General features: G+C 47.0%; 2 protein-coding genes across 5 annotated transcripts in view; one reads left to right on the forward strand and one right to left on the reverse strand.

Moving 5' to 3' along the window:
- The first annotated feature begins 904 nt into the window (after window positions 1-904).
- Window positions 905-2,208, forward strand: LOC127187538 (glyceraldehyde-3-phosphate dehydrogenase-like). The gene has a single exon (XM_051143543.1). The coding sequence runs from the start codon at window positions 973-975 to the stop codon at window positions 1,972-1,974; it is 1,002 nt and encodes a 333-aa protein (XP_050999500.1). The 5' UTR covers window positions 905-972; the 3' UTR covers window positions 1,975-2,208.
- Window positions 2,209-17,217: 15,009 nt separating this feature from the next.
- Window positions 17,218-21,994, reverse strand: part of Lpin1 (lipin 1) — a 107,684-nt gene continuing 102,907 nt past the window's right edge. For all 4 annotated transcript variants that reach the window (XM_051143562.1, XM_051143570.1, XM_051143553.1 and 1 more), the window contains 2 exons: window positions 21,382-21,485; window positions 17,218-17,555 (listed from right to left, as the gene is read on the reverse strand). In XM_051143562.1, the coding sequence (XP_050999519.1) occupies window positions 17,396-17,555; window positions 21,382-21,485 (264 nt within the window). In that variant the 3' untranslated portion in view covers window positions 17,218-17,395. The remainder of the gene's footprint in view (window positions 17,556-21,381; window positions 21,486-21,994) is intronic.

Here is a 21,994-nt window from a genome sequence, read left to right on the forward strand (position 1 = left end):
CCCTACCTCTGCCTCTGGAATGCTGGGATGACAGACATACCCAGCTGTCTGCTTTTTTTTAATGGCCAAATTCCTTCAGGAGACTGTGCCCATGGTTGCTCCTCAAATGCTATCACCCAAGCAAGCAACGCCTCCAACACTCTCCAAGGGATACAGAGAGTTTAGCCTTCATCTCACATGGCTAACAATCATGGAGGGATCTAGCTGATCACAGTGGGTCCCCTCTGCTACTCCAGACCCTCCTCACAGTGTCTCTGCAACCCTAAAACTCTGATGGCATCAGAGCTTGACCCAGGCCCCTGCTCTCACTCACTGCTACCCAATCACCACTGGCTTCACCTAATCACATAGCACCAACCAGCATCTTCTGCTGATGGCTCTCAGCTGTCTGCCCATAGTCAGCCTTCCCCCCTGAAGTTCGGCTCTATATACCCAGTAGATTACTCAACATCTCTCTTTGGTGTATAACAGTTCTTTCAAGTTTGCCACATTCCAGAGAAGTCTCCACACTCCTCCCTGCCCCATAATGTTTTCTCTTGCTTGGCTACAAGGCCTTACCCAATCAAGGCCCCTATTCTCTGAATCGCCTCTGCCCACCACTCCTCTGCTCCCAGCTCTTCTGTCACATGGCAGACGGGCTGACCCAGTACCCTATGGGAAGTGGGACTCTTGCACGTCCCCACAACCAGCCTACTTCCGTGTGAGTCAGCGCCCTTATAACCACAGGATGCACTGTTTGTTTATTTATTCATGTCCAACATAATCTAGCACTCTGAGGGCAGAGGTTTTATCTGGTCTGTTGACTTCATTGTTGGCTAATTCACAGTACCCAGGACTATCCTTAGCATGCGGAAAGTTCCTGAAAATATTCTAAAATAGGAGATTGAAAACCATTGCGTGGGCTCTCTGCCCCTCCCTGTTCCAGAGACAGCCGCATCTTTTCGTGCAGTGCCAGCCTCGTCCCTTGACACGATGGTGAAGGTCGGAGTAAACGGATTTGGCCGTATTGGGCGCCTGGTTACCAGGGCTGCCTTCACGTCTGGCAAAGCGGATATTGTTGCCATCAATGACCCCTTCATTGACCTCAACTACATGGTCTACATGTTCCAGTATGACTCTACCCACGGCAAGTTCTGCGGCACGGTCAAGGCTGAGAACGGGAAGCTTGTCATCAACGGGAAGGCCATCACCATCTTCCAGGAGCGAGATCCCGCTAACATCAAATGGGCTGATGCTGGTGCCGAGTATGTTGTGGAGTCCACTGGTGTCTTCACCACCATGGAGAAGGCCGGGGCCCACTTGAAGGGTGGAGCCAAAAGGGTCATCATCTCCGCCCCTTCTGCCGATGCCCCCATGTTTGTGATGGGCGTGAACCAGGAGAAGTATGACAGCTCACTCAAAATTGTCAGCAACGCTTCCTGCACCACCAACTGCTTAGCGCCCCTGGCCAAGGTCATCCATGACAACTTTGGCATTGTGGAAGGACTCATGACCACAGTCCATGCCATCACTGCCACCCAGAAGACTGTGGATGGCCCCTCTGGAAAGCTGTGGCGTGATGGCCGTGGGGCTGCCCAGAACATCATCCCTGCATCCACTGGTGCTGCCAAGGCTGTGGGCAAGGTCATCCCAGAGCTCAACGGGAAGCTTACTGGCATGGCCTTCCGTGTTCCCACGCCCAACGTGTCCGTCGTGGATCTGACATGCCGACTGGAGAAACCCGCCAAGTATGAAGACATCAAAAAGGTGGTAAAGCAGGCATCCGAGGGCCCACTGAAGGGTATCCTGGGCTACACTGAGGACCAGGTTGTCTCCTGCGACTTCAACAGCGACTCCCACTCTTCCACCTTTGATGCTGGGGCTGGCATTGCCCTCAATGACAACTTTGTAAAGCTCATTTCTTGGTATGACAATGAATTTGGCTACAGCAACAGGGTGGTGGACCTCATGGCCTACATGGCCTCCAAGGAGTAAGAAGCCCTGGAGCCCACCCCCCACCCCAGCAAGGACACGAGAGCGAGAGAGAGGCCCTCGGCTGCTGAGGAGTCCCTGTTCCAACTCTGCCCCTGACACTGAGAATCTTCCCCTCACAGTCTCCATCCTAGACCCCAGAATAATGGGAGGGGCCCAGGGAGCCCTACTCTCTTGAATACCATCAATAAAGTTCACTGCACCTAAAAAAAAAAAAAAAAAAAAAAAAAAAGAAAACCATTGCGTGACTTTTCACATTTCAAGTTAGTTTTGCAAAGTGTGTATCAGAGGTTTCAAAGGAGGAAATAATGCCTCCTGCCTTTCTATAGCTCCAGGTTTTGCAGGCTCACATACACACACACACACACACACACACACACACACACACACACACACACACTGACTGGTCAATGTCTGCCAATGACAGAATGGCTTCAGATGACTAAGTCTACTCAGAGGAAGGGTTAGAGCCTCATGGCTCATAGCTCACAGCTGTGCCTCTTCAGGAATCCTGCTACTGTTTCTCATCACTGCTGTTACTGACTTGGGTCTATTCTAGCTGATGGCTCTGGGTCCAGGAGACTAGCTACTAGAAAGAATGCAGGGCAGGCATCACCTGTGCAACGCGGTGTCTTGTAACCACCCAAGATCAAATGCCACAGTAGGACTTGTGGCCCACTTAGAAGCAGAGTTGGCAGCCTGAAAGTGGAAGTGGGGGTGCCTGGGGCTGGCATAGGCCCCTATTCACATCATATACGTAAGCCCAAGGGAGCTACAAGTGACAGATTTTCAATCAAAAATTTAAAAACTCTTTACATTCTTAGCTGCATACAAAGTTGAGACAGTGTCTAGAGCAGTGATTCTCAACCCTCCTAATGTTGTGACCCTTTAATATAGTTCTTCATGGTGTGGTGACCCCCCCAACCATAAAATTATTTTGTTTCTATTTCATAACTGTAAGTTTGCTACTGTTATGAGCCATTATGTAATTATCTGATACGCAGGATATCTGATATGTGACCCCTGTGAAAAGGTCATCCATCCCCAAAGGGACATCTGCCCTTGAGCCCAAGACACCATTATCTAAAGTGATTTCTTTCCTCATGTCAGGAACTCTGCCTTCCTGCCCGTTGTACTCCGGTGGTGTTTGCACGCCCAGGTGGATGAGCGCCTGATGGCTGTCAACTGTTACCCATGATCAGTTCTTGGATTTCTCCAGCTACCTCATCACTGGCTAGCCACTGCTCCTGCTTACTGCCTGCCCACCTCCCTTTGTTCTCCCAGAGCTATCCCAAACGGGACACAGGGTGAGGTGGCTACCGAAGAGTTGAGGATGCCATAATAGAACCACAAACAAACAAAGGGGACATGGAACTCCAGATGGATAATCCTGCAGCCATGGACACGAGAGGGTTGGGGAAGCCACCCTGCTCCTGGGCGAGTCTGAGACAAGTCCCCTTTCCAGTCTGGATCTTTCTCCTTTCCTCAGTTCTTTCACCCCTACTTCAGCCAGGAAAGGACAGCTGTCACAAGCACAGCTCTGAATGCCAGAGCTCCTGGTCACCCTGGGAGCTTACCACTCACTTGCACGGGAACTCATTTTAGACCAGCAAGCACTGTCTTTCCTCGAAGGACCAGGGCCCAAGTGCCTTCCATCTTGTGGCTCTGCCCTTACAGAACTTTGTTTCTAATGGATAAAGACAGAGGTAGGAGATGTTCAAGACTACACCTGCTTGATGCTTAAGGCCAGAAGTAACACAAGCCACCACTGCTCATGTTCCCATTGGCAAAAGGCAGTGATCAAGCCCCGTAATCAAAAGGATAGGGCTAGGCAATCCAGCCCTCACTGCAGCAGCTTCTGAGCATCAATTGTACACCGTGGAAGGCAAGCAGACCCAAAGGAGGACAAGCAGGCACCTCAGGCACACCTTCCAGGTTCAGGGTCTCTGAATGCCATCTCTGTCCCCACTTACACAGGAATCCCAGGACCAATTCCTGCTGCCACTAGATGTTTAAGCACTGGGAAAGCTGCAGCTAAACGCATGGCATTCCATGGCACTGTTACTCTACTTAACACATCAGTGACAAAGAACAGAAGGTGGGAGAGGCGGGTGGTGTTTCCATCCTTGCCTGAGATCACACTCTAGTGTGTCAAATTGGCTGGTTTGGTTTGTGGCTCCCCGGCTCAACTTCTTCCGGAAGATCATATGTTCCATGGGCGGTCCTGTTGCATGAGCTCTGCTCTCTGCCCAAACATTGTTGGATTCCTACAGATACTGCTGAGGCCAAAAAAAAAAAAAAAAAAAAAAAAAAAAGTTAAAATAAAATAAAATAAAATAAAATGGATGAGCTCTGCCTGCTGAGAGGAGCCAGGTCTGGTTCACATTTGTTACTGGTCAAAACAGGAAGTGCTAACCCCAGTTTCCAAAATGCACATCTCTCAAACAGCTCTTTCAAAAAGCAAATGCACTGCGGTTCGCACAGTGATTCAGCCCAGAGTGCTATGTGAGCAATGCTTCTCTCAGCCTCCTGTCCTCTCCTTGACCCCAGTGCAGGCTGCTTCACTCGAGTCACAGGCAGTGTGGCCATCGCTCCAGTAATACCCAGTTTACCTCCAGCTGTGCTTCACCTGCAATCATGGCATGACCCTCTTAGGACAGTTCACATCTGACATCTGCCCTTTTCACAGCCATACACTGTAGGTGGCAACACTAAACCCACTGAATTCCAACTGCTGGGCATTAGGTTCCCCCATCCCTACAGAAAACTGCCACCCATTCTGGGATTGCTAAGTGACTGCAAGGTTCTTCCCTGATACCCACTTGATGACTCTCAGATCAAGTAAAAATAAATAATAAAAATTTTTAAAAGCCTAGAAATATCTGTGGCTTCCATACATCTTGTGGGCAATGTGGAAAAGCAGCCCAGGGCCTCATACATGCTAGTGCTCCACCACTGACCAGCCCAGGCCACAGTCAGCTCCTTTAACCAATCAGACACTCAACCCTACAACAGGGGTCAGCAGCCAGCCTGTCTGTGGGTTTCCACCTTGGAAGGAATCACTCTCCTGCGAGCACCTGGCTCTGGCCCATGGGTTCTGAGTGCAGGCCTACTTGGTCTCGTACCAGTACCATTCCAAGCTGAGTCTGAGCTTCCTTTCTGTTGCTGTGAACAAACACTCTGATCGGAAAAAACTAAAGGGAGGGAAGAATTTCTGGGGCTTACACTTCTGGGTTTCTTCCATAACTGAGGAAAGTCAGAGCAGGAATGCCAAGCAGGAACTTGAAGCAGGTACCATGGAGGAATGGTGGTTTGCTGGCTAACTCTCTCACTCAGGCTTGTGCTTAGCTAGATTTTTTGTTTGTTTGTTTGCTTGTTTCTCTCTCTCTCTCTCTCTCTCTCTCTCTCTCTCTCTCTCTCTTTTAATGGAAGACATGATCTCAGCCAGGCATGCTGATGCACATATACCTTTAATTCCAGCACTCAGAAGGCAAAGGCAGGCAGATTTCTGTGAGCTTAAGGCCAGCCTGGTCTATAGAGTGGGTTCCAGGATAGCCCAAGCTAGTCATACCTAGTAAGACCCTGTCTCAAAAATAGATGATGGATAGATAGATGATAGATAGATAGATAGATAGATAGATAGATAGATGGATGGATAGATGATAAATCATAGACAGATGATAGATAGATATGAAAGACAGATATTAAGTCATAGATAGATAGATGATAGATAGATAGATAGATAGATAGATAGATAGATAGATAGATAGATATGAAAGATAGACAATAAAATAAATACATTGTCTCACTGTATAGCTCCAACTTCCAACTGGCCTGGAACTTGCTTTGTACACCAGGGTGGCCTCAAACTTACAAAAATCTGTCTGCCTCTGCCTCCTGAGCAGTGGGTTAGAAGGTGTGCACCACCATGCCTGGCTCTTAGATATTGGTATACAACCCAGGTCCACCTGCCATGGGATGGAGCTACCCACAAAGGACTGGGTCCTCCTGCATCAACTAATAATTAGGACAGTCCCTCAAAGACATGCTCACAAGCCAATCCTTTCTAAGCAATTCTCAACTGAGGGTTTCCTCTCAGATTGTATCCTCTCTAGGTTGTATCAAGTCGACAATGAAAGCTAACTTTAGATTAAGTGGGAAGCCCCTCTCTCACCTTCATGGTGTGAGAGAGAGGAGGAATTATCCATCTTTTGTGGTAAAGGAGATATTTAGAAGTCCCATGTCAACTTCAGATAGAAGCTAGTACAGCAGGAAGGTCAGGATCCGGGGCACTAGCCTCACATGCACAGCCCCTGGTCCTTTGCCCTGCACCAGAAGAAAAAAATCGTAATCTCATCAATAGCAAAACATCCTCATAAAGAGGGGGTCAGACCGTCATCCTGACTCTTGTGAAGGTCGGTGTTTAAAGGCAAAGATGATTTAAGTGACAGACCACCTTTCACAGAAGTTAGAGGATCAAGTCGAGAAATGAAACATCAAATGCCTCTCTTCTAAGCTCAAATTTAGCATCCTTTCACAAGCCCACACAGGACATTCAGTCACATAGCAAGATACAGATCAGACCAGCCTGGGGCACATAAAACCCTTCTCAAAATAATAGTACCAGTTTGAGCTGAAGACATGCCCAGCAGTTTCAGGGGACTTGATTCCCAAGCACTCATGCTGGGTCACTCACAGTTGTATATAACTCCAGTTCCAGGGGAATCCAGTGCCTTCTTCTGGCTTCCACAGGCACCAGGCACGTTCATGGTAGAATTCTCAATAAAGGAATATCGAATGGCCAAGAAACACTTAAAGAAATGCTCAACATCCTTAGTCATCAGGGAATGAAAATTAAAATGACTCTGAGAGTCCACCTTACACCTATCCGAATGGCTAAGATCAAAAACTCAAGTGACATCACATGTTGGCAAGGATGTGGAGAAAGGGTACCACTCTTCCATTGCTGGTGGTGCAGACTTGTACAACCACTTTGGAAATCTATCTGGCCCTTTCTCAGAAATTTGAGAATAGTTCTACCTCAAGACCCAGCTATTTCATTCCTGGGCATATACCTGAAAGATGCTCCACCACACAACAAGGACATTTGCTTGACTATGTTCACAGCAGCTTAATTTGTAATAGCTAGAATCTGGAAACAAGATAGATGACCCTCAAATGAAGAATGGATAAAGAAACTATGGTATATTTACACAATGGGATACTATTCAGCTATTAAAAACAAGGAAATCTTGAAATGTGCAGGTAAATGGATGGAACTAGAATTGATCATCCTAAGTGAAGTAACCCAGACCCAGAAAGACACACATGGTAGATACTCTTAAGTGGATATTAGCCCAACAAAGATGTCCTCTGAGAGACTCCATCCAGTGGGGGATAGGAACAGATACTGGGACTCGATACTGGGCAGAGTGCTGAGAGTTGTAGGGAAGAGTGGGGGGATGGAATGTCCAGAAGGGAGCAGGAGCTCCACAGGGAGACCATCAAGGCCTGCGGATCTGGACACAAGGGGGCCTGCACAAACTGATGCACCAGCCAAGGACAATGCATGCAGAGAACCAAGACCCTCTGTTCAGTCGTAGCCAATGGCCTGCCGATTCTCCACGGGTGTGTGGCAGGGTGGGGCTGCTGCTGAATCTCTGACATGCACTCTGGTGCCCATGATTTTCACTGCCCCTTGGCAAGCCTGGCAGGCACACAGAGGAAGAGGATGCTTATAATACCTAATAGGCTGTTGCCAGTTTGGGTAGGAGGGCCCCCCATCAGAGGTCTAGGGGAGGAGAATAGGCAGAAGAGAAAAGGAAGGTGCGAATGGGAAGAGGGAAGGGATAACAACCATATGTAATGTGAATAAATTATGATAAAATATACATTTAAAAAGAGTCAAAATGCTCATACACATAAAAATCTTTACAAATAGTGGTGGTAAGTTCTTCGGCACATCTTAGGTGCTTTGTTCACCTGGATATGTTCACTGACTAGAGAAACTACATTTAAACCCTTAAATTCAGCATTAATCTCTGCATTTATAACAAATGCAGGAAAAATTCAGATCTCTTTTTTGGCCCTGTTTGGCCTGGGCACACCTCCCAACTCCACCATTATATTGCCAGAACGGCACACATTGCTTCTTTAAAGTGACATCTTTTCAAACAAGTCCTTCACTTGCGTAGTTAGAGTAACTCCTAAATATTTTATATTGCTTGTGGCTAATGTGAAGGGTATGGTTTTCCCAATTTCTTCTTCTGCAAGCTTGTCATTTGTGTATAGGAAGGCTACAGACTTTTTTGAGTTAATTTTGTATACAGCCAATTTGCTGAAGGTGTTTATCAGCTGTAGGAGTTCTCTGGTGGAATTTTGAGGGTCACTTATGTACACTATCATATCATCTGCAAAGAGGGATAATTTGACTTCCTCCTTTCCCATTTGGATACCCTTGATTTCCTTTTGTTGTCTTATTGCTCTGGCTAGAACTTCGAGTACTATACTGAAGAGATATGGAGAGTGGGCAGCCTTGTCTTGTTCCCGATTTTAGAGGAATTTCCTTAAGTATCTCACCATTTACTTTGATTTTGGCTATTGGCTTGCTGTATATAGCCTTTATTATGTTGAGGAAATTGCCTTGTATCCTCGATCTCTCTAAAACTTTAAACATGAATGGGTGTTGGATTTTATCAAATGCTTTTTCTGCATCTAAAGAGATGATTATGTGGTTTTTTATTTTCAGTTTGTTTATATGGTAGATTACATTGATGAATTTCCGTATATTAAACCATCCCTGCATGCCTGGAATGAAGCCTACTTGATCATGATGAATGATATCTTTGATGTGTTCCTGTATTCGTTTTGCAAGTATTTTATTTAGTATTTTTGCATCGATGCTCATAAGAGAAATTGGTCTGAAATTCTCAAAACTCTGAAGAAAGAGATTGAAGATGACATGAGAAGATGGAATGATCTTCCTTGCTCATGGATCGGGAGAATTAACATAGTAAAAATGGCCATCCTACCAAAAGCAATCTACAGATTCAATGCAATCCCTATCAAAATACCTACACAATTTTTTAAAGACATTGAAAGTTCAATTCTGAACTTCATATGGAAAAACAAAAAACCCAGAATAGCTAAAACAATCTTGGACAATAAAAGGTGCTCCGGAGGAATCTCCATACCTGATCTCAAACTGTACTATAAAGCAACAGTAATTAAAACAGCATGGTACTGGCACAGCAACAGGCTGGTTGACCAGTGGAATCGAATCGAAGACCCAGATATGAATCCACACATATATGGTCACTTGATTTTTGACAAAGAAGCCAAATCCATTCAATGGAAAAAGGATAGCATCTTCAACAGATGGTGCTGGTCTAACTGGATGTCTATGTGTAAAAAAATGCAACTGGACCCATATTTGTCACCTTGCACAAAACTCAAATCCAAGTGGATTAAAGACCTCATCATAACACCAGAGACACTAAGTCACTTAGAAGAAAAAGTGGGGAAGAGCCTGGAACATATTGGCAAGGAGACAACTTCCTGAACAGAACACCAACAGCCCAGGCCTTAATGTCAACAATTAATAAACGGGACCTTATGAGGCTGAGAAGCTTCTGTAAAGCAGGAGACACTGCCAAGAGAACAAAGCGACAGCCTACAGACTGGGAAAAGATCTTCACCAACCATACATCTGACAAAGGTCTAATATCCAAAATATATAAAGAACTCAAGAAATTAAACACCACCAAACCAAATCACCCAATTGAAAAATGAGGCTCAGAACTAAACAGAGAGTTCTCGACAGAGGAATATCAAATGGCTGAGAAACACTTAAAGAAATGCTCAATCTCCTTAGTCATCAGAGAAATGCAAATCAAAACAACTCTGAGATTCCATCTACACCCATCAGAATGGCTAAGATCAAAAATTCAAGTGACACCACATGCTGGCGAGGATGTGGAGAGAGAGGAACACTCCTTCATTGCTGGTGGGAATGCAAACTAGTACAGCCACTTTGGAAATCTATCTGGTGCTATCTCAGAAAAATGGGAATAGGGCTTCCTCAAGACCCAGCTATTCCACTCCTTGGAATATACCCAGAAGATGCTCCAGCACACAACAAGAAAATTTGCTCAACCATGTTCATAGCAGCCTTATTCATAATAGCCAGAACATGGAAACAGCCTAAGTGTCCCTCAAGTAGAAGAATGGATAAAGAAACTGTGGTACATATACACTATGGAATACTACTCAGCTATTAAAAACAAGGAATTCCCGAAATTTGTGGACAAATGGATTGATCTAGAAATGATCATAATGAGTGAGTTAACCCAGAAGCAGAAAGAATCAAATGGTATATACTCACTTATATCTGCATATTAGCCCAAGGGGCATGTCCAACGAAAGCCTTCACTTACCAGGAAACTGGGACAGAGGGGAGGCCATCCTATTGGGACTCTAGATAAGAGAAGCATGGGAAAATAGCAAAGTAGAAGGATCCAGAGGGTCCTAGAAACCTACAAATAGAACATTATGATAGGCAGATTTGGGCCCAGGGGTCCCGCTCAAACTAAGGCACCAGCCAAGGACAATACAGGCGGTAAACTTTAAACCCCTACCCAGATCTAGCCAATGGTCAGAACATTCTCCACAGTTGAGTGGAGAGTCGGGTATGACTTTCACATGAACTCTGGTGCCTCATATTTGACCATGTCCCCTGGAGGGGGAGACCTGGTGGCACTCAGAGGAAGGATAGCAGGTTACCAAGAAGAGACTTGATACTCTATGAGCATATACAGGGGGAGGAAATCCCCCTCAGGAACAGTCATAGGGGAGGGGAATAATGGGAGGGAGGGAAGAATGGGAGGATACAAGGGATGGGATAACCATTGAGATGTAACAAGAATAAATTAATAAAAAAAAAAAAAAGAAAATAAATAAAGTGACATCTTTCAGACGCTTGGTGGCTTTCTGGATATGCATATTCATGATGGCCTGGGCAGTTTCCCAGGTGTTCTTAAAGTGAACAGGAAGATTTGAACCTCTTGATTTGCATAATTTTGTAGGGTTTTCTGGGTCTATTGAGTAGCAAACTATCTTCACAGGTCACCTCTGGCGGCTTACAGGAAGAGGCACTTAGTTATTCAATCAATTCTATTAGCATCATTCTTTCCGTGCAGTGCAGCCTGGTAGGGAGTGAGAACTGGAACTGTGGTCCAGATCTTAGTCACTTTCAGTCAATTAGGGGATGGATCATTCAATCAGCTAATGCTGGGTTTTAGGTTTTGGGGTTTGGGGTTTGGTTTTTGTTTGTGTGTGTGTGTGTGTGTGTGTGTGTGTGTGTTGGTTTGGTTTTTTGGGTGTTGTTGTTTGCAGTTTTTTGTTTGTGTTTGTCTTTTTAGGATAACCTGAAAAATGAATCAAGAAGACAAAGAACATTCTAGAAGAAAAACACAAAGTCCTGAAATGAATGTTTTATTTGAAAATATAAACCGTTTCTTTTCAGCTTGGCCCCACGGACCATCTCGGAAAAGGATGTTTTTACAATCAGAGCAGAAACATGACTGGCGGGCACCTCCATTTACATTTCTTTGTTGCAAAATGAATGTAGCTTGTTGGGGTTCCATCCTCAGGAGAAAGCGCAGGCTCTGGTGGTTACTTTCCGAAGTGAAACTTCAAACCACAACCTCCGGTGCACAAAAGGCAGAGCGAGTCACAGGAAGGGGCCACACGCTTGCAAAATGCATTAAAAGTAATGCAGGCTGAATGGACTTCCTGCACCAATGGCCAGATCGCTGGCACCAGGACAGGCTCCTCGGGGCTCCCAACCAGTTCAGGGAGGAAGAGACCATTAGAAATCTGGGCACATCCACCTCTGCCCTGTTGCCTGCCTTCTCACTCTGCCTAGGCTGCCAGAACTGCCGTCTCCTCCCAGGTCTGTTTTTCCTGTCCGAGACGCCCCAGGATGGCAGATCATGAGGACACCTTGTGATTTAAGTGAGCATCTGTGGCTGGGTCTCCAAGGTCCTTTAATAGAAAGAGGTGAGATATCCTTTGCAGGGGCTTCTCCTTCCTGCTTGGGCAAGTGGAGTGGAACAGAAGTGAGTCCTGAGAGGATGGCATCCCCAGCTGGCCAGATGAAAGGCAGATGTGAGCACAGGCCTGCACTACATTATCCACAGCATGTTTGTGCATCCTAGAACCCCATTAGGACTCCTTAAAATGTAACCCAGAGGCCCACGCCCACTGCTAGGGCAAGTGGGTCTATAGTAAAGTCCCCAACACTTGTATTTTTAACAAACTCCTTGATCCTCCAAGGTCAAAAAGAATGGATTTTAAATCTGAACAGACAGACTGGCCTCCAAATCTCACTAAGGATTTTGGGCCTTAGTCCGAGGGACATCAGCACTGAAACAGTTCCCTGAAGAAATTCCCCTGCCTCCACATAAGTCCAGTCCACAACCTGGCTGGTCTCCAAGCCTGATGCTACAGGCAGAGAGAGGTCTTTGTCGAAGAGGCTGCTTTGAAAAGCTATTTGGCCAAACTAGAACCAACTGTGCCCCCCAGTGGTCGCTAGCTTCCATTGACTTCCAGGGCCAGCTTCTCTGGTCATAACTCTGCTTTCCTTCCAGGACTAAGCCTGGCTTGTGCAAGTGACAGCAATTATCCTCTTTGATGTTACAGGGTTGAAAGAAAGGTGACAAATGTAAAGGCCAAGCTGCGGGTGCAGGGCAATTGGTAGAGTGCTTGCCTGGCATGCATGAAGCCCTGGGTTCAATTCCCAGCACCAAATAAGCCAGTCACAGTGGCACACAGCGTGGTTCCAGCACAAAAGATAGATGATCTTAACTCAGAGTCATCCTTGGCTACAAACTGAGTTCCAGGCCATCCTCAGGTGACCTTGTCTTTATGGCAAATCGACGCTGGGAAGATGGCTCGGTGGACAAAGCACTTGGCATACAAGTGAGGGGGGGCGGCACTCAGAACTCCAGAATCCATGTGAAACCCAGGCAGATACGGTGGCTGCCTGTAACTTGTGATTCACAAAGGGAAAAAATGGGATCCCACTGCAAGCTGGCTCCAAAAAAAAGGCAGAAATCCCAGGGGCTTTCCCTTCCTAATTCATGGGAATGAGCACAGTGCTGTTCACACTCCTGGGACAGGTGGACACAGTGAGATGGGTGAGAAGGGGGGACAGGTCTCAGATGCTAGGACCACAGGCCTGCTGGCATGTGCTTAGTCCCGGAACTTGTTTCAAACTGGGCCTCTTTAACTTTCCTCTAGGAGAATTCCATTCCAGGACGAGATAAGGGTCATATGTGTTGTCTATCACAAAAGGGCACTCTCTGTTCCGAAGCTGACAGCCAAGACCAGTCAGTCACCCGTCGTTCCTGCCCTCTGCTGCAAAGCAGAGGTCTGTTACTCTTGAAACCAGACCAAGCACTTCAAACACCCAGGTGAACAAAATTCATCTCTAGGAAAGTCTAAGCATCCAAAATAATTCTGGTCCACATGGGGGTGTGAGCTGCAGGGACACAGGAGAGCCTTGGGGGCCACTGCACGGGTGAGGTGTCAAAGGGCAAAGAGAACACATGGGAATGAGTGGCCTGCAGACAAGTCTGCCTTGCATTTTATATTTCAGATAAAAGAGCTTTAGACACAGCAGTCAGGCAGAACAGATCTGCGAAGATGTGCAAGCGTTTCTTCTGCTCTGTGAGATGTGTTGAGTGTACAGGCGCCCAGGAGCTGTTGGAATGTGGACTTCATGAGGAACTCAGCCTTGGCTGTGATTCAGCAGTGCCTTTAGCATTTAGGGATTGATGCTCTTTCATCCACTCCATAAACACTAAGGCCAACACAGCAACCTGCAGGAAGCCTCTGGCCATTACTAGTGCACAGTTAATAGGAAATGCCTATCCTCTGCTTAGAGGATTGAACTAGTCCAGGGCTTGGATAGATCCCTTCTAAGTGGGAAAAAAAACTTAGGACAAGTGTCTGAGAGAGGAGGGTAATGGCTATAAGGGGGGGTACCCCATATGGTAAACAGCAACAGGACTGGGGCCTGTGAGGCACTGCATACTGAACCTCCTTTTGTGCTTCCTGGCTCCTCAATAGTAGTTCCAGGTCAGGGAGGAGCCTGCACATTCCAAACGGTCCCCTTGATGATCCAATGAGGGTTGTGCGGGGACAACATGTATTCTGTTTCACAGTCACGATACATTCTTATCTCCCCTATGCTTCTCAGGGGTAAGCACGGTTGGTATGGTTCCTGTATGAACTCAACAGAAAAGGTACCTACCTAGTCCTACAGTGAAGGGTTTATACCTTCAAGGATTCCCTGGTCCCAGTCCGTATGTGTGCAGACCCTTGGATGGGTGTGCACAGTTATACAGCCATACATGTAGAAGCCGGGAGCTCAGGTATTGTCCCTCCTCGGGGACAGTCCACTATGTTTATGGAGACAAGGGTCTCTCTCTGGCACATGGGGCTTATGGATTCCACTAGGCTGTCTGTCCAGTGATCACCAGGGATCCACCTGTCCTCATCTCCCCAGCACCAGAATTACAAGTGCATACTACCTCATTTGGCTTCATGCATGGGTGCTGCACACTTGCATGGTAAATACCTTACTGCTGCCATCTCCCTAGCCTACATCAAGGTTTTTTTTTTTTTTCAAGTAATAAGCTTAGTATTGTATATGATAACACACTGGAGAAAAATAAGAGCACCTTAAGAACTTATGAAAAAAATTATTTTAAGAAAAATCATATGCCTGGGGCTAGAGAGTTGGCTCAGAGGTTAAGTTCCTGAGTTCAATTCCCAGCAACCACATGGTGGCTCACACTCATCTATACTGAGATCTGATGCCCTCTTCTGTCATACAGTCATACATGCAAATAGAGCACTCACATATATAAATCTTTAAAAAAAAAAAAACTAAAGAGCACATGCCTGATTTTCAGGGGTCTTTCATCCATCTTGTTTATTACAGAAATTTCTAGCTCTGCGTCAAGAAGAACACAATGAAATATTACCTTGATTTCTGTCGTTGCACCAGCACTCACACACAGCCAACAATGTAAATAAAACATATTGCAGTAGTGATCCAAAACTGAAATCCAAAGGGGAATTCTCTGTGACAACAGAAGCATGTCTCTGCAATGTACCAGGTGTATTCTCCTTCATTGTGCGTGGCCACCATTTGAGGACGTGTCACTATGGTGTGAGACACTCACTTCCACAGGCAACTTTGAAATGGGTGGTACCAACATAGTATCCCAGCATGTGACCTTAGGGCCCCTGGGTTATAGCGCATGTGCAGATAAGCAATTTGAGTGCACTTGGGTGCAGCTCACACCCCGCTCTCACAGCAGGTGTTTGCATCACTACCTGGACAGGGCTCATGCAGAATTTCAGAAAGATCCTAGAGTGTGGTTTCTGTGGAAGGGTAGAGTGATGGGGAAGTTTAAGGTAGATCGAAACTAGATTCCCACACCAGGTGGAAGGATTGCTGTTTGAGACGGAGAATTGCAGGCCAGCCTTGGTTCTAGAGACAGACCCTAGCCCAAGCTGTTGTATACTTTCAGAATGCCACATGGACAGGGGACCACAGAGGGCAGGTGGGAGATGCCAAAGCTTCTCCTGGGCATGAGGGAGAAGGCTGTGAACCTCTGCAGGCCAATGGGTTCATACAGTTCACAGCAATCGAAATGTACTCAAAATCACCACACCGGTGGCAGGAGGGTTGGCATGGCCTCTGAAGGTCACTAGAGCACAGGTCAGGAGCTCCCTATGGCAGGACCATGCTTAATTCCTTTCATTACTCCCCAGAAGGGAAGCTGCACATTCAAGTCCATGTATCTCCATCAGCCTGTGATCCACAGCGGATAACTTTTGCCTTTCATTGTCCATTCCTGTGAACCATGTGGACCATATCCGACCTAAAGAGAGACCAACAACTACAACAATGGTAGCAGCGACTCTAGGTTTCTTTCACAGAAAGAATAACAGTCCATTCTACTGCTTTGCTTTGCTTTGCTTTTTTTTAACCCTTCTTTTCTTTTTCTTTTTTCCTGTCTCCTCTGACTTTAACAATAAATTTTAAGTAGGAAGGTCTTTCAGTCTCTGGAGTAAAGCACTCTTTAAAAAAATAATACTTCCAAAAGTAAAGCAAAATCTTTTACCAAAATACTTCTCTCACTTTTCACATTGTTCTCTGAGACAGTTCAACAACTACCCTCTATCAGCTTAAAGAACATCACTCAATTTACTACTTTTTTCCCCTTGCCCTTAGACTGAGTGGGGGGAAAAAAAAGCTAAGAAAAATTAATGATTGGGAAATTGCAGATCAGTGTGTGACGTACACAGATAAGGCTCTTTGGATTGTCTAGCACACTTGATTTTTAATGTGTTCCCGACAGCTGCAATCCTAAGGACCTAGCTAGGATGTTAACAACAGCAGCCCCATGAGAGTAAAGCAATAAATAATATCTGCAAAGAAAATAGTTTAACATCTGGAAACTACGTTTCTTTTAAAAAAAAAAAAAAAAAAAAAAAAAAAACCAGTGTCTTTAGCGGCATTGTTCTCACTTGGCATAAGTGCTGCCCGAGTCCACACTGGCAACACCTCCTTGCCAGGTGGCAGGACGCAGCCGGTGATGTGAGATGCCGCAGACGCTGCCTTAGGGTCTGTCATTCTAATGTAAGGCATTGCAGTTATGGAGAGCTAGACAGTACACGCTAAGTAAATGCCTGCTGCAGATGTGTTAAGGCGTAAGTAGCCCAGCCTGGAGCTATGAGGAATGGGGAGAGATGCAGCAGTGTCACAGGCCACCTTTCACCAAACTAATTAAAGAGCTTATCACCTAAGGCTAGTCAGCAATACTGCAAAGGGAACATCTATGTAGTCAAAAGCCAAGGCCAGGGCCGAGATGCAGCGAGGCCCAGGTTCCCTTCAGAGCACTGAGACTCGGGACACAGCCCATCCCTACCTGTGGAAGGTGGCATGGATGTCACTGTCAAGGAAATGTGCCCCTTAGGCTACCAAACACTGTGCACATCAGAGTTCCCAGGCAGTACAATGACACCAGGACAGCTCTCAGGTGGCCTGCCTGCCTCTGCTATAGGGTCATCACCCGTATTGTACATTAACTAATTACTGGAACAGACTGGAGAGTGCAGCAGTATGTACGTTAAACCCAGAGAGTGCTGCTTTGCCCACAGGTGCACCCAATCCTCTTGCAGCCTATGGGATGAGACGCAGCCACCATCCGCCCTCCACACTTAGATATGTCACCCTAGGACAAGCGAGTCAAGGGAGAAATGCTTCTCTCTTAGGCAGATGGTGGCATAGCAGCCTTCCCAGCAGCTCCAGAGTCCCACAACCTATTGTTAATGCTCGGTTGCATCAAGCTGAGGCTGAGTGTACGTCCTGGTTTTCAAAGGGCGGCAGCGGCTCTCTCCAAAAGGTGAAGTTACTGAAAGTGTCTGAACAGGGGAAGTCAGATGAATGGCTTCTCTTCAGCAATGGGAAGACGTGGTCAACTACTTCGCAGAGCCTCACATACCTGGAAGATAAAAGCAACAGTGGGGTCATTGCCCAGGGGACCACACCAGACACATGAGGAGCGGTGCTGGGCTCTGAGCTGCATTTCAGGCTGCAAAGAGTGTACTATCCCAACCCCAGTGAGCAGCCATGTCCTCTGCCTTACTAAAGCCATTCTCGCCTTAGGAATTAAGTGGAAGAGAGAAGGGGGAGGCAGAGAACACAGAGCCTGTAGGTGCATGAAGAACAGACTGCCAGAGCAGAGGTGCAAGGGATGGCAGAGGAGGGAAAGCAGCACAGTTAGGGGCATCTGCCTGCCCCAGAGGCCACACGGGTGTTAGGGGGGAACCACAGACAGAGCACATCTTTTGAGCAGCACAGACTACTACATTCACAGTGAAAAGATACAGGCCCTTGTTCTTATCAAAATGCAGAGTTAGCACCGATCCTGCCCCATTCCAGCTGTGTGATCTCAGGCAAAGGCCCTGATGTCTCTACATCCTGACTTCCTCTATATAAAGGAAGAAAAATGAAAACCATGCCACTTGCTTAGCGTCAGAAAAAATGGACTAAGGTGGTCAATGATTCGGTAGCAGATCACTTACACTTTGGGAATTACGTTCCTAGCCAGCAAGCGGGTCAGGCAGCCTGAGGCCTCCTCCGGCTTCACTAGCTGTGTGAGTCTGGGAAAGCACCTTGCCCTCCCTGAGCTCCAACCCCTTCGCCTTCCCTGTGTGTGGGGCTGGACCACACAGGGGTTTCCTGCACTCCCTACTTCAGGGCATTTCCTCTGTCCCCAGATGTTGCCTAGCCACACAGCCTGAACTACAGAATGACAGTAGCTTATGTGAACCAGCGTCAAAGACCTCCAGGCTCCTCCACACAGTGATGCAGACATACCCAGCCCTCTCCTGCACAGCCTAGACTCCGGTTTGACAATCCCTGGGCCCCTCTCCACTCCCTCATGCTGAGAACCAAAGGGGGCTTTCGAAATCCAGACTCCAGGCATTAGCATGTTCAGAGGCATGAAATGCCTTATTTAATAAGGCTGCGTGTGTGTTTAATAAAGGGCCTCCAAAGGACTCGTGAGAAACAGTGTGACTGCAAAGTAGGGAAACCTCTCTTACCATTCCACCAAGAAGTATGTCTTTCCTGGAAACTAAAACAAACAAATTTTTAAAATACCTCCTGACTTGAAGGCCTATTAGCCTGAGGTTTGTGGCTATGGGGGTAGGCAGCTGCCTGCAGAGAGCTGTCTTCTGCCAGGCTACGGAAGGCACCAGAACCAAGCTGGTGAGGCTCACGTGCCCTGGCAGCAGGGCCTGCTCCATCTGGGTGGCCCATTCCACCCTCCAGGCATGGGGCTCCCTCGAGCAAGGACAGCACATTTCCTGACTATAATGAGAGAAAGGCCTGGACTCAGTGCCCCACCCAGTGGAGCCTCACTTAAAGATGCTCCAGATCATCCAGGCTCTGAGGGCTAGCACCTGCCTGACTGGAGCTGATGTGTTTGTCTCGCAAGTCTTGTGGCCTAATAGCTGGAGCCCACATAGAGGTGGAAGCGGCCTCTACAGAACAAGTCCTCTGGTGCACCTCCACATGCACACTACAGCACAGGCATATACTCACCCTGTGCATTCACACACACACACACACACACACACACACACACACACACACACACACACACAAATAATTAAAAAGAAAAGGTCATGCCAAGTTCTAGGCCTGGGTGTACATGCTTCCTGAACATGGAGGGTTCACCTCGGCCTCATAACCAGACCAGGTGAAAGGGCCCCGACTGACCTGCTACAGGACAGGAGGGTGTCGGCTCCATCTCTTAGAGGGATCCTTGAGACCCTGGCCAGGAAGCCAGGGCTCCCTCACATCTGGAACCGCCCTACTCAAGCTGGACTCTAGTCCTCTTGCAAAACAACATGGCCATCTTCAAAGTGAGCAACTGCCCTGGTGGTCTCAGTCAGAAATCCAGGCTGGCCTCAAACCTACAGCAATCCTCCTGCTTCTGCTTTCCCAGTGTGCTGGGATTACAGGTGTAGTCACGACCATGACTAGCTCAGAAGCCATGGGAGGCACTTGCAGACACCAAGAGGAATCCAGCTCTCCAGCTTACTACCGTGTTGGAGCCACCGGCTCACTGACCCACCTTCTGGCCAGGGACTTGTTTCCTGAAGTGTAAGTGATGCGCTGTTGAGTGACATAGGCTGAGGTACCCAGTAGGGCTAACAAGTGAGAAACCCATGTGAGATGAGGCAGAGCCAAGGGGGATGCCTTGTTCAACACAGCAAACCAGCCAGGCTGAGCCAAGAGGGATGCCTCGTTCAGCACAGTAAACCAGCCAGGTGTGGCGGTGTACACCTGTAATCCCAGCACTAGGGAGACTGAAGGAGGATTGGGAAGTTGAAGGCCAGCCTGGACTCCATGGCAAGATCCTGCCTCAAACAAAGCAAAGCACACACAGTAAGCCAGGGCCTGAGAAGGTCACCTCTCTAGTACAGTGCTCACCCAGCATGCCCAAAGCCTGGGCTCTATCCCCAGGACCATGGGGTGGGGGGGGAACGTGGCTTCCCGTGGCCCACTTGGATTCCATTTCTAACTGACAGAACTTGGCCAATTGCATATCTGGGTTCCGAACGCATTCCATTCCATTGTGCATGGGACACCAGCCTCTACTTTAAGCATTAAACTTAAACCCAATGGAGTTGACCTTATTCTAACTGTCTAAAAACTAAGGTGGAGACTAAAGGCATGGAGCTGAATTCTATTGTTAGAGGAATTGAAGGTTCAAACAGGGAGTGGGGAGATGGCTCAGTTGATAAATCCCCTCCATGAAGGCTTGAGAACTTAAGATGCTCAAAAACACATAAAAAGCCAGGTACTGTATATGCCTGCAACCCCAGTGCTGGGGTCCTGGAGACAGGGAGGTCCCTGAAGCTCACTGGCCACTCAGGCTAGCCAAATGGCTGAGTCCAAGTTTGGTGAGAAACCCTGTCTCAAAAATACCGTATTTTCCGGCATATAAGACAACTTTTTAACCCCCGAAAAAAATCCGTGCCAAAGTTGGGGGGTCTTATACACTGGGTACTTAGCTGCAGTTTGCTTCCCCTTTCTTCATATGTCCAGCGCATAGAGTTAGGGGGTGACTCAGCTGACACCCTGCTCTGTGCGGGGAGTATGCAGCAGGAAGGAGCAAGCTGCACACATCTTCCTGTACCTTGAAGTGGAGGACATGAGTGTGGATTGGCTCTCCACCAGAACCTGCCCTTTCGACTTGAGTGTGGAGCATGCCTTAAAGGGGCAGTGTAGGCTGGCACTGGCTGGCTGTCAGCATTTAATGAAGTGCCTTGCTGTCTGTGCTCTGCCTACAAACAGACACACGCCCAAGTCTGCTGCACAAGGTGTGCATTGGAAGTCTTATACGGCAAGTATACTCTAAACTCTATATTTTAACTGGAAAAATTGGGGGTCATCTTATATGCCGGAAAATATGGTAGATGAGGTGAGTAGGGAAGACACCTGACACTGACCTCTGGCCACCATAGATATGAACATATACACGTATGGGTGCTGCACACACACACGTGTGTGTGTGTGTGTGTGTGTGTGTGTGTGTGTATGTATGTATATATATATGTATATATGTGTGTATGTATATATATGTATATATATGTGTATATATATATGTATATATATATATATATACACACACACATACACACATGTAAAGATCAAAACAAGGTATCAATGGCTAAAGGGGCTGCAATGGACAGTGATGCTGGCATTGGGACAGTAGTAGAAAGTCCAGTTCCTAAGGACTTGATCATACTCACGAGCTGATGTTGGTCTTGGCATGCTCCTGCACCAGCTCACCCTTGGGATTGACAGTGAAGATCCTGTTCAAGGACACCCCCACTTGCTTGTAGGAATACACATCCTGTGTTTAGAAGAGGTGATTTAACATGTCAGGAGGAACAGGGAGCTCACTGTACAAACAAGCACCCGCCATCTTTCACTACATGCCGGATCATTCAGTTTACTCTAACCAGCACTGCAGCTTGGTGGGACAGGGATGCCCTCCACTAGCTTTTCTCCCTGGGCCTCACTTCCTTCAACTCTTCAGGACCTGAGTTAACCTCCCACATCTCCTGCCAGGCTGGCTGGCATTCCTCAGGTTTATTTTCTAACCCATTTTCACATTTCATAATGATCTGCCACAGGTTTTTAAAGCAGAATTTTCCTCTTGAGTAGTTAATACCCAGCTATATTATGTAGAATACAGAATCTTCTGGTAAGCATGGATCACATACAGAACCTCTCTGAACATTTCTACCACCCTATGTATAAGCCTTTGCTACAGAACTCAAACTGAACCTTCCAGAAAGTTTGGGCCATGTACATCATCTCCACACACTTCCTTCAGCCAGGGAGATTTCACTGCATGCT

Source organism: Acomys russatus, chromosome 1 (genome assembly GCF_903995435.1).
Source record: "Acomys russatus chromosome 1, mAcoRus1.1, whole genome shotgun sequence".
Taxonomy (NCBI): domain Eukaryota; kingdom Metazoa; phylum Chordata; class Mammalia; order Rodentia; family Muridae; genus Acomys; species Acomys russatus.